The sequence below is a fragment of the Antechinus flavipes genome, chromosome 6 (assembly GCF_016432865.1).
Source record: "Antechinus flavipes isolate AdamAnt ecotype Samford, QLD, Australia chromosome 6, AdamAnt_v2, whole genome shotgun sequence".
NCBI classification, from domain to species: Eukaryota; Metazoa; Chordata; class Mammalia; order Dasyuromorphia; family Dasyuridae; genus Antechinus; species Antechinus flavipes.
The window spans coordinates 193959176-193970524 of record NC_067403.1 but is presented as its reverse complement, the minus strand read 5'-3'; the positions used below and the strand labels follow the sequence as shown (position 1 = coordinate 193970524).

At 41.3% G+C, this 11349-nt stretch overlaps 1 protein-coding gene across 1 annotated transcript in view; it reads right to left on the bottom strand.

The window, feature by feature from the left end:
• Positions 1-1458: 1458 nt before the first annotated feature.
• The window catches only part of MFSD10 (major facilitator superfamily domain containing 10), a 37000-nt gene continuing 27109 nt past the window's right edge, over positions 1459-11349 (bottom strand). The window contains exons 11-15 of the mRNA XM_051966740.1: positions 10681-10789; positions 10344-10434; positions 8231-8278; positions 5674-5763; positions 1459-2338 (exon numbers count right to left, since the gene is read on the bottom strand). Of these exons, the coding sequence (XP_051822700.1) occupies positions 2232-2338; positions 5674-5763; positions 8231-8278; positions 10344-10434; positions 10681-10789 (445 nt within the window). The 3' untranslated portion in view covers positions 1459-2231. The remainder of the gene's footprint in view (positions 2339-5673; positions 5764-8230; positions 8279-10343; positions 10435-10680; positions 10790-11349) is intronic.

Sequence of the window (11349 nt, the reverse complement as noted above, 5' to 3'; positions counted from 1 at the left end):
CAAGGCACAGCTCAGATATCACTTCCTACATGAATTCTTCCCTAATCTCCCAAGTGCTAGGGCCTCTTCGAAAATTGCCTTCTTATTTAGTATATATGTTGTGTATACTTAAATATTCTTCTCTTAAGAGTTATATGAGCACCTTAAGAGAAGGAACTGTTTTCATTTCCGTGTTTCTATCCACAGCACCTGGCAAATAGTGGTACTCAATAATTGCTTAATTGGTCATTGTCTTAAGAGGCTGTGTTGCTAATGCTTTCAAAATTCTAAATGGTGCTGGCAGCCAACTCGAACTATAAATGTCTACAAAAGGTATGCTAACTCACCTTGGCTTGCGATTAGCAGCTAAACTAGATATTTCTGTATTGTTAAAGGTGCTCAGAGATTCTCAGTCCTATGTCCTGATGTAAAAGCCTTCTTGCCACAAGTGTTCATAGGGCTTATCCAGGATCTTAACCTACTAGAATTTAATCCGATGATACTATTTTTATTCAGTATAGATGGAAGACAGCCAATTATCCTCCAAATCACTAGGAACTGCTCTCCCATCTTCTCCTGTGCCCGGCTTCTGTACCCTAGGGAAAGCAATCACATAGTCACAGGCTTTAAACCTGAAAGGGCTTTTTAAAAATCATCTAGCTCTCTTGTGAGTGACAAAGGAATGAGATTGAGTGATTTGCCTGAAGCCACACAGGTAAATTCCTATCTCAAACTGATGTTCTTCCCACACCACAGATCTTACATGAACATTTTCTTCTTTTTTTTCCCCCTCAGTGAGATTTAACCATGACCTTGTCCATTTGTATTTCTACATTAATCCAGTGTATGATGAAATAACATAGGATCAAAAATCTAGAGTTAGAAGAGACCTAAGTCCATCTAATCCAATTCCCTCAATTTTATAGATGAGGGATTAGGGCTAGGAAAGCTAGCTACTTGCCCAAAATCACATAGGTCAGGAAGTAAGTACATGAGGCAGTATTTGAATCCAGATTCTCTGACTCCAGAATCACACTGATGAGCAAATATTGGGTGATTCAGCATTAGCATTGGAATTATAGAATCTCAAAACTCAGTTCCTTTCTAAGAGAGAACCAAGTCCCAGAGAGAGGAAATAACTAGGCCAAGTCTTCCCCCTTACCTTAAGCATCTTGGAAGACAATGGGATCTCATCAGAAGGTCAATGGGATATTGAGGGTAAAAAAACCTTATTTTTTCTAATTTTATAAAACTATATATGCAACCCTACTGCTTAATATATTGAGGATAATGGGAGCCAAGAGCTGATAAGAATAGGGTGTGGCACTTGGTACACCCCCACAATCTAGAACAGTTTCTACATGGTTCATAAAGGAATGAGATCAAAGTAAAAATGCAAAAGTAATTTCAAGTTCTACCAGTATCCATTCCCATCTTAGTTACCTTTAGTTGAAATAAACATTTTGTATTTAAAAGAAATCAATTTGCAAAATAGCTTTAATCTGATTTACATAATTTGTCAAAATTACACTGACTCTCAGTAACTTGATTCAAGTGTTGTTTATATACCATGACAATTTTATAGCCACTAGTTTTCCCAATATTAGTAGCTAATGCTGCCTGCTATTGGTCAGTTTAACTTTTTTATAGAAAAAGGCAAAGTCAACTCATCCCTATTTTTGGTAATTAACATAAGAAACCAAGTCTATGTGGCTTCCACCACTTATACCATGAAGACCACAAAAAAAGCTCTGATTGCTAGCCTATTCTGGAGGTGAACCACCTCTAAGACTCTTCCCACTGGGCTGCAGTCACCTATTAGTAATGTCACCATCATCATAAATGAACCAGCCCAGAAAAAAGGATAAAGGCACCATAACTTTGAGAATCACAAGAAGCCTTGAGATTACAAAATTCTCAGGCTCAGAAACTGAGAGGCAAAATGCATAGTATTATAAATGACTTGATGGTTTTATCAACCCCCGACTGTTACTTGATTCCAAATATTACAGACTACAGTCAATTTTTGTCGCTGATGTTCAGTTTCATCAAAATCAAGTCTGCCATCCATAGGTCCCAATACTGAAGAAGACAACCCTTCAATAATGAGGACAACTGAAATAGCAGGGATCAGTCTATTTCATGGCAGATTTCTCTTTGAGTGCTTCCATCAGGTGTAGCCAGATGTTGGCTGTGATTCCTGAGGTGCTGACAAATGGCCTCGCGTCACTGGCACCTTGGGAGAAAAGCAGTCACTCAGCTTTGGTTTGCTGCTTCAGACTGCCAAGGAGGAAGATGGGGAGAAGAAACATGGCTGAGCATATAGTGAAGCACATTTGGACCCCGGCCAGCCAGTACACTGTGAAGAGAAAACATCATCATCTTACCACCGAGGATATTGAATTGAAGGACTTTCCCAATCTCATATCACTTGGTTTCATTAATGTGTGTTGCATTCACTTACGGCAGTGAAACTTCCACTGATAAAGACTGACTTACCCAAAACCTACTTTTAAATGAAAGTTCACTAAAGGCTATGCTAATAAGATAGATCATAATAAATACGCTTATAGTGGGGGGAAGGGGAGGGGGAGGAGGAGGGAAGAAGGTGAGAAAAACATTCCAGTTATGATGGTTGCTGAAAGCAAAGGAAAATGATGTAAGGAATGTATGGGACTTGTTCAAGGAAAAGCCTGGAGACCCTGAAACAAAAAGTCAATGACCAGTCCCCTGATCTAAGAAGCTTGGAACAGTGCCCCTTTACCTCAAGAGCAGAGTTCAACTTTTAAAAGTCATGAAAAAAGCTGAAAAATGAGTAAAAACAACAACAATAAAAATTCTAACTATGGAGAGCTACTATGGTGACAGGCACCAACTATGGTGATCAAGACACATGCTCAGAAGAGGAAAATGATGTCAAAATGCCTATGTGCAAAGCCTCAAATGAAAATGTGAATTGGTCTCAGGCCTCAAAAGTCCTCCTGAAAGAGCTCAAAAAGGATTTTTAAAATAATTTAAGAGAGATAGAAGAAAAATTGGAAAAAAAGAATTGAGTTATGCAAGAGTACCATGAAAAAAGTCAACAGCTTAGAAAAGGAAGCACAAAAATGAAAAAAGAAAAAACTCTTAAATAGAATTGTGGAAAGAGGTACAAAAATCCATTGAAGAAAACAACTCCTTAAAAAGCAGAATTGAATTTAATAGACCTAGAAGTTATCTTCACGGAGATAAATCAACCCCCGACTGTTACTTTATCCCAAATATTACAGACTACAGTCAGTTTTTGTCGCTGATGTTCAATTTCATCAAAATCAAGTCTCTGCCATCCATAGGTCCCAATACTGAAGAAGACAACTCTTCATTAATGAGGACAACTGAAATGTCAATAGCTAAATTTTTAAAAGTGCAGAGAATATATGGTTAAATTTTGAAACAGATAACAAAAACAAGACATCAATAGTTTTCTTTCCAAATAAATCATTGGCTTATTTGGAAACACTAGTTTTTCAGCTGTGTTAATGAAATTAGCAACCAGAAAGTAAGAAGTGAGAGAAGAGAAAATAGTAGCAATGTAGATGTTTTTCCTAGGGGACTTGTCACCCCCATTACTCAGTAGATTTCACCAGCTCCCTGTTACTTCCAAAATCTGTTTGGCATTTAAAGCCCTTCTTCATAATCTGGGCAATTCATACTTTTCTAGTTTTCTCACACTTTATTTTAATAGTACTTTATGTATGATTAGCTACACTAACCTACTTAACTCTTCTCTCATAAAAGACCCTATCTCACAGCTTTAGCACAAATCCTATCTTTTGCAGACATCTTCCCAATCCCTCTAGTGCTTTCTCCTCCAAGATGGCCTTCTAGCTATTCTGTATTTATGTTGCGTATGCCTGGTTATTTTCATTTTTCTCTCCCCAACTGGAATGTAAGTTCTTTGAGGACAAGACAGCTTTTGTCTCTCTATGTAGCTCCAGAACACAGCACAGTGCCTGAAACACACGATACACTTAATAAATGCTTGCTGACTAACTTACTGAGAGGAAGCAGAGATATAGGTTAACAGCATGAAAGAATAGTAGGGTCAAGTATAAGGAGATACCTGGGCATATTTGTGAGCAAAGAGAAGAGGAAGGGAAGGATCGTTGCTATGGGCAATATAACAGAATAAAAGGATTGCTGCACAGTAATGCATGCCCATTTGTTACAAAGTAATAACCATTATGCACCGTGCATGATTGTAAGAATTCCTCCAACCACATCCATGTAGGAGCAGAGGGAGACGGATAGTATGAAAGTGGCCCAGAACTGAGGTTTGGTTAAAATATGAGGAGGAAAAGGACTAGGAATCCAGGACAGGATAGCCTACAAGTGAACTAGTCAAGCACAGGATCAAAAATGTGACGACCATGGTGATGGGATTCTGGTAGAACAGGAAGGGATGGAGAGACTCGAAGTCACAATGAAGATAAAAATAAGCTCAGTACAAGAGAAGTTCAGGGGAGTTTGAGCAGAGGCGAGTGTGGTCAAAGGAATTTTACCAATATTTCAATCCAAAGAATTGAAGCAACTTGCCCAAATTTACAGAGGGAATTAGTAGCAAAGCCAAGCATTTTCCTGCCTCCCAGGATAAGGAAAGATAATCTAATGCCATGTGTTGACTGAAGGGTCCTTGAAAAACCACAGCTAATGGAATCAGCATATTTTAGAAATGAAATTTCATTTCATTTATTCATTTAAAAATGTGTGTTCTCTGGGTCTCTGCATAGATTTGCCTGTTCACTACCCACTTCTCTTCACCACTGAGATGCATAATTAGAATCATTAACTAAGTTCTAAAGATTGGAACATCTAATAAACACCAGAGGGAAGAGGAGCCAACCCCAAACCCTCACCTCATACCTAGCATTCTAATGCCTGGTAGCAAAAACAAAAAACAAAACAAAAAAACCCATCTCCAATGCAGTGAGAATGGAGCTGACAAAAAACCTTTTCTGAAAGGCACCACCCTCATTCCTCTCCTACCCATTCCCTCCCACTATGGAGGATGCAAGTCTCCCACTGCCTTACAAATATGTGGACAAGTAACACAAGGACACAAAGTGATGAAACCCCATTTTCTAATGAGATCTGCACATCATGTTTCACCTTTTGTGTTGTTCTCCAGAACCTTCTCTGCACACCTCCTCCCTTGCCAGAAGCCCTTCATTTCCATATTTTAAGCTGTGGTACAGAAATCCTAGATTGTTCTCAACACCCAATGGCCAAGCTTCTAGTGATAACCTTGTTCACCTAAGCTTGTTCTCAGACTCCCAGCCCATCCTTTATCAGATATATACTCCAAGTTTTACCAGCCTAGTTAAGAACCTGTCTAAGCATGTGTTTCACTAATAGAAACTTCAGGAATTTTGCCTTGTCACAAAGAAGAATTTCATTTGAATTTCTGACAGCCCCAGAAAAACCCAAACTATTAACCTTAAGAATATTTTCACTGACACCTTTTTACCAGAAGCAGCAAAATGACAAGAGTGATTAATTTGAGATTATCATTGCTACCATCTCTGGCAAATGAATAAAGTGATCCCAAATGGGGAGGCAAATAAGACTGAGAAAGGAGTTTTGAGCCAAAATAACTGCTACTTAGCCTGTATTTGAAGATCTCTACTCCTAGCCCTTCCCCCAAAATAAACTTACCTGTTGCTGAGACAATGGGTCCCATAGCTCTGGCTAGAGCTCCCAGGCTCCTCAGTGTCCCCATTATTGTGCCTTTTTGACTTGCTGAGCCTATGTAAAGAAAACAGCAATTTCAACACATATATTACCAGAAAGCACTACTTAGGAATATTTTGACGCATATGGGACTTTTAAAAATTTATTCTCCTTGAGGCATATGCCTAGTGGTTGGACCTCTGGATGTGCACATTTTAGTTACATGTTAGTAAACTTGTTTTCATCTTAAACTTGAATTCCAGACATGCAGGAATGGTTTGTGCAAAAATACAATGGAGATTCACAGGGCAAATTTCTGGGGGGTATTTTCCATCTTCAGTGTTGCCCAGTGTGGAGAGTAGGCTTTGTCTATTATGAAAACATCAAATAAATCAGAAGTTTACTGGTAGTGATATTTCTGATAATGAGAGAGCCCTTTTCTATACCAAAGTCAGGTCCTCTACTTGTGTCCTTGACCCCCTCCCCTCCCATCTTCTCCAGCAAATTTCCCCTTCAATCTTCAGTCTCCTCACATAGTTCCTCTTCTACTATCTACGTTTCTTATGTCCTTAAAAAACAACAGTTGATCCTACCATCATCTTAAGTTTTCATCCTATATCTTTTATCACTTTCTCAGTCGAACTGGATGTGTGGGGAAGGCTATCCTTGTCATCCATTTCCATCTTTGTATCCATTTCTTCATCTTCTCATTCATTTAATCCTTTCAGTCTAGCTTCTAACCTTACCATTAAGCTGAAACTACTCTCCCCAAAACTCTCAGTGATTTCTTATTTAAGAAATCTAATAGCTGAGTTTTTTCCCTCCACTTTCATCCTCCTTAACCCTTTCTGCTACATTGACCACCTTCTCCTCTTACTGTTTCCTGCCTGAGACTTCATGACATGACTTCCTTCCTGACTGTCCTTTTCAGTCTCCTGTGCTAGCATATCATCCTTATCACAGCCTCTAACTGAGCTATTACACAAAGCTCTGTCCCACAAACTCTTCTATTCCCTACAGTTTCTCTGTAACTGCCTCAGCTCCCATGTTATCTCTGAGCAGTTGACTCCCAGACACACAGTATCATTAGCCCCAACCTCACTTCTGAATTTCAGCCTTAAATCACTATCTGTCTATAGGACATTTCAAACTGAACGTGAACGTTCCAGACAGATCTCAATTCAACATGTCCAAAACAAAACTCGTTATCTTTCAACCAAAGCCCACTCTTCTTATGAACTTTCCTATTTCTATCAAAAGTGCTACCATTCTAGCAGTTTCCCAGGTTGGCAATCTCAGAATTATCTTTAGCTGCTCCCTTTCCCTCACTCTACATATCTACTCAGTTGTTAAATCTTACTATTTCTGCCTTTATTGTATCTCTCATAATCTCTCTCCTCTTCAACACTCACACAACCACCCCCCTATTTCTGGCCCTCATCACCTCTCACCTGGACTATTAGAATAACCTTCTACCAGTCTCCTAGCTTCCAATCTCTCCCCACTCCAATGCAAGCTCCACACAGCTGCCAAAGTGGTTCCCTTTGAGAATGGAGCCTGAAGATCACACATCACTCCCCTATAAAACCTCTACTGGTTTTCTATTGCCACCAAGCTCACATGTAAATTTCTGTTTAGCTTGTGAAGCCCTTCATGGGCCCAGTCTCTCTTTCCTATCTCCTAGCCATCACTTCCATCCCACACTATGGTCCACACAAATCGACCTTCTTTCCTCTCCTCACCTTTCATTACTGAACCTCTGCACTGGCCATCTTCCCATCTCTCATCTCTCTCTGTTCTAAAGAATCCCCTTCCTTCAAAAAGCAGCCCAAACACCCACTTCCACATAAAACCTTCCTGATGACCCATAACTGCTAGCGCTCCCTCCCTAAATATTCTATACTTATTTTAGATTTATGTATACATATATATGCATAGCTATATATGTGTCTTGTATGTATACATATATACATGCATACATATAGAGAGCTATGTGTGTATAAACATTTTCTCCTCTGATAGGCTTGTTTCATTCTTATATTGGTATGTCGTAGGTGTTTAATAAATATTTATTACTGTCTGGGTTCCTTCCTAGCTAGTAATATAAAGTACAATAAAACTTAGATCAATCAATTATAGAGACTAAAGACCACTAATCAGCAAATAATCTTATGTCCAGTCCTAAATTGTGCTATTTGTAGAAACTATAGCCCTCCAGTTCTTGAAGCTCTCCATTCTACCTAGATAAGGTCTATATGGATTTGACAAGGGAATAAAGACTTAAAGATCATATATACTAAGGGATAGATGAGGGGGTTCCAGGATAGAAGGGCTCTAAGAAATCGGAATTAATCCTGGAAGGCTTCAAGGAAAAGGTGGGATTGGAATTGGGCTTTAAGGGATAAGGAGGTCCATCAGCAAGCCTTGTCTCCCGGCCCTTGACACAGATGAGGGCCAGTTCTCAGATGCCTAGAACGACTCCCCTATTAGTTTAGGGCCCCTCTCTATACCACCCCAACTCCCAACAAAAAAAGCTTCTTACCATAACTAGAGACTACGGCCGACAGGCAAGGTACCACGATGGCAGCAGCTGCAAGAGAAAGTCCAAGTGAGCTCCCCATAAGCAGCCCTGAGTTTACCTCTACCCACAGGAGACCTGAGCCTGCAACCAGAGCCCTGTAGGCTCTTCTTCAAAATAACCATTAACAAATCTCCCCCAGGCTTCTGCACAAATACTTCTGGGCTGTCAGCAGATGGCTCTGATTAAGGCCTTGGTTATGTGCAAGGAGGAGGGACAGGCTGCAAGGCTGAGGTAACCCCCAGTCTTCCCATAGTCCCAAAAGGCATCTTCCAAGGTATTGGGTGGAATATATCTTCAGGTGAGGAGGCCCTGGGCTCCTGCTGGGGGTCGCAGAAGAAGTTTCCCAGAACTTCTGCAAACTGGCCTGGGACTGCAGTAAAAACAGTGAGATGAACAGCAGCCTGGAAAGCAGAAGACCTGAATCCGGAAGTCTGACTCTACCATTTATTAAGGTTGGACAACTCATTTAACTGCTCTGTGCACCTTGGTTTTCTTCTTGGTAAAATGGGGAGAACAGCTGAATTACTGTCCTATATGCTTAATGAGGATGGCATTAAGAAGTATAGAAATGATGGCTATTATCTTTTTCTTTTCTCCACAAGCAAGAAAGACCTGCATAGAAGAGGAGGAACTAGTGGGGAGGAAAGGAAAGAACAAAGGTTGAGAACGAATGGCGTTAATGTAGGAGGCCATTAGAACCCATGGTGAGAAGTATATATATATAATGTGTATTTAGGCATATATGTATGTTTGACCGTCAGCCTTAGCTGATGTCATCCTAGAACTTATCAGCACCTGGGGCTTCCTCATCCTGGAATAGCCTTCCACTGGATTGACTCCCTTCTCTCCTTCTTAAGTTCTTCCTAGAGCCTCCATTTTGGGGAAGGGCCAGCCCAGCCCTCCTGCTTTCTTCAGACTAAGCCACTAAGGCTCAGAACTAGTGCAGCTTTCCTCCTTAGATGGCAAGCTCCTTGAGGGCAAAAACTATCTTTTTCCTCTCTTTAGTATCCCTAGCCTTAATTTTCCCTGAGAATATTATACAATACTAATTATACTATAAATATATAAATATAAACATAATATAAACATAAAATATAAAATTACATAAATATAAACAAAATATAAAAGATATTATTAGTAACTCTTCAAAACCCTTTCACATACCACCTCTCATTTAATCCTCATGCTTTCTTAGTAGGTGGGTATTGTCACTATCCCTACTTAGCCTCTGAGGATGCTCAAGGCTGAAGTAATTTGCCAAGTGTTAAAGCAAGGAAAACTACCTATCTGGCCCCTAAAACTTTTCACCATCTGCCTCCAACTTAACTTCCCGGGTCCACTGTACATCACGGTACCTCCATACCTTTGCCCAGGCCATCCCCCATGGCCTTCCTCCTCCTCACCTCTCGTAACCCCTGCTTCCTGCTGGCACAGTTTATGTACCACCTCCTCTGAGAAAGCTTTCATGATCACCCTAATTGTGAGATTTCTCTCTCCTTTCTCCCCAGATTATGTATGTATTCCTTTAATTACACATTGTTTCCCCAATTCCCCCTCAGAATATAAACTCCTCAAGGGCAGGGGCTAGTTTATGTTCTATCTTTGAATTCCCAGTACCTGGCGTAAAGTAATCATTTAACTTGCCAGATAAGATCAAAGAAACATTTATTAATTGCCTAATACCTGTGATCATTCAGCACATGGAGACAGCTCCTCAGGGTACAGACAGTATTTATCTCTTCCCAGATCTAACTGTAGGAGCAGCTAAATGGTACAATGTGTAGAGCACTGACCCTGAAGTCAGGACGACCTGAGCTCAAATGCGGCCTCAGACATTTAACATTGACTAACTCTGTGATCCTGGGCAACTCACTTGACCTCAACTGCCTACTTCCCCTTCCCCCGCCAAAAAAAAAAGAAAAAGAAAAAAGGAATCCAAATCTAACTGTAGCAGCCCCACTTTCAACGGCCCCAGGCAAGAAAAATATGGGCACTACCTTAAGCCAGAAGCAGCCGAGTCCTAATAACCCACCTGACACCTTCCCCTCACCTGCCTCCAGGGAAACCCACTCACCAAAGGCGTACAGGAGCAGCCCCACACCCAGCATGGTCACGTTCCAAGCCCATCCAATAACCAAGAATGCTGGGATCAAGAGTAAGATGGCCTGCAAAAAAACACAACTCCACAGTGGTTAGGGATCCTGGGGTCCTACGCCAAATCAGACCGGCCTATGGATTTTTTCCCAGTGGATCAATTCCTGCACAAAGGGGCCTGGGTGCACTGCACTGGGGAGAAGGGTCAGTTCCAGGGAAGGGAAGGCTTGCCTTCGCCTTGCTTGGGCCACTCCTGATGAGGATGGGAGAGAGGGAGGGACAGGTAGGGCATCAGTGGGGAAAGGAGCCATGGTTACCCGCTTCACAGCTTGAATCTCACAGCCTGGCTTGATCCGTCGAGCATAACCTCCTTGGATGACTGCCATGGTGATCCCGATAAAGAAAAACATCTGCCCCTGCTGCATGCTGGGGAGGGAGGGAGGCGTCCCATCAGTACCGAGAGCCTGTGTCCCTGGAGAACTTTTCTGCTTCCAGGATCCCGCACCCCTCCCAGGCAGAACTGGCTGCAAAAGCAGGACGTTCCCAGGCCACTTCTCACAGGGAACTTTTCAGTCTTAGAGCTACAACTCCTGCCAGCGGCGGTCGTGGGGAGACAAGGCAGCCCCCTTCCGTGCAGCTGGGGCAGGCAAACGCCGGCCAGGGGAACAGCCCCTCTCCACGCCAGTACCTCTGTGACAAGGGGGAACCTCACTCTCAGAATCAGCAGGAGTTAGCAGACACCATTCAGTCCAGGGGAATTCATCTACAACATTCCCGACCACTAACATCTAGCCTTAACCTAAAGACTTCCAGTGATGGAGAAATCATTACCTCCTATAGCCAGCCGCTGTACATTTTCAAACATTAAAATACTTAGTATAAATTTAATATAGAACATCATTATGATCTATCAGTCTTGTTTAGAAGCTCTTTATATTTTTACAAATAATTTCAATACATGAAATGTATTTCATGCAAAACATTAA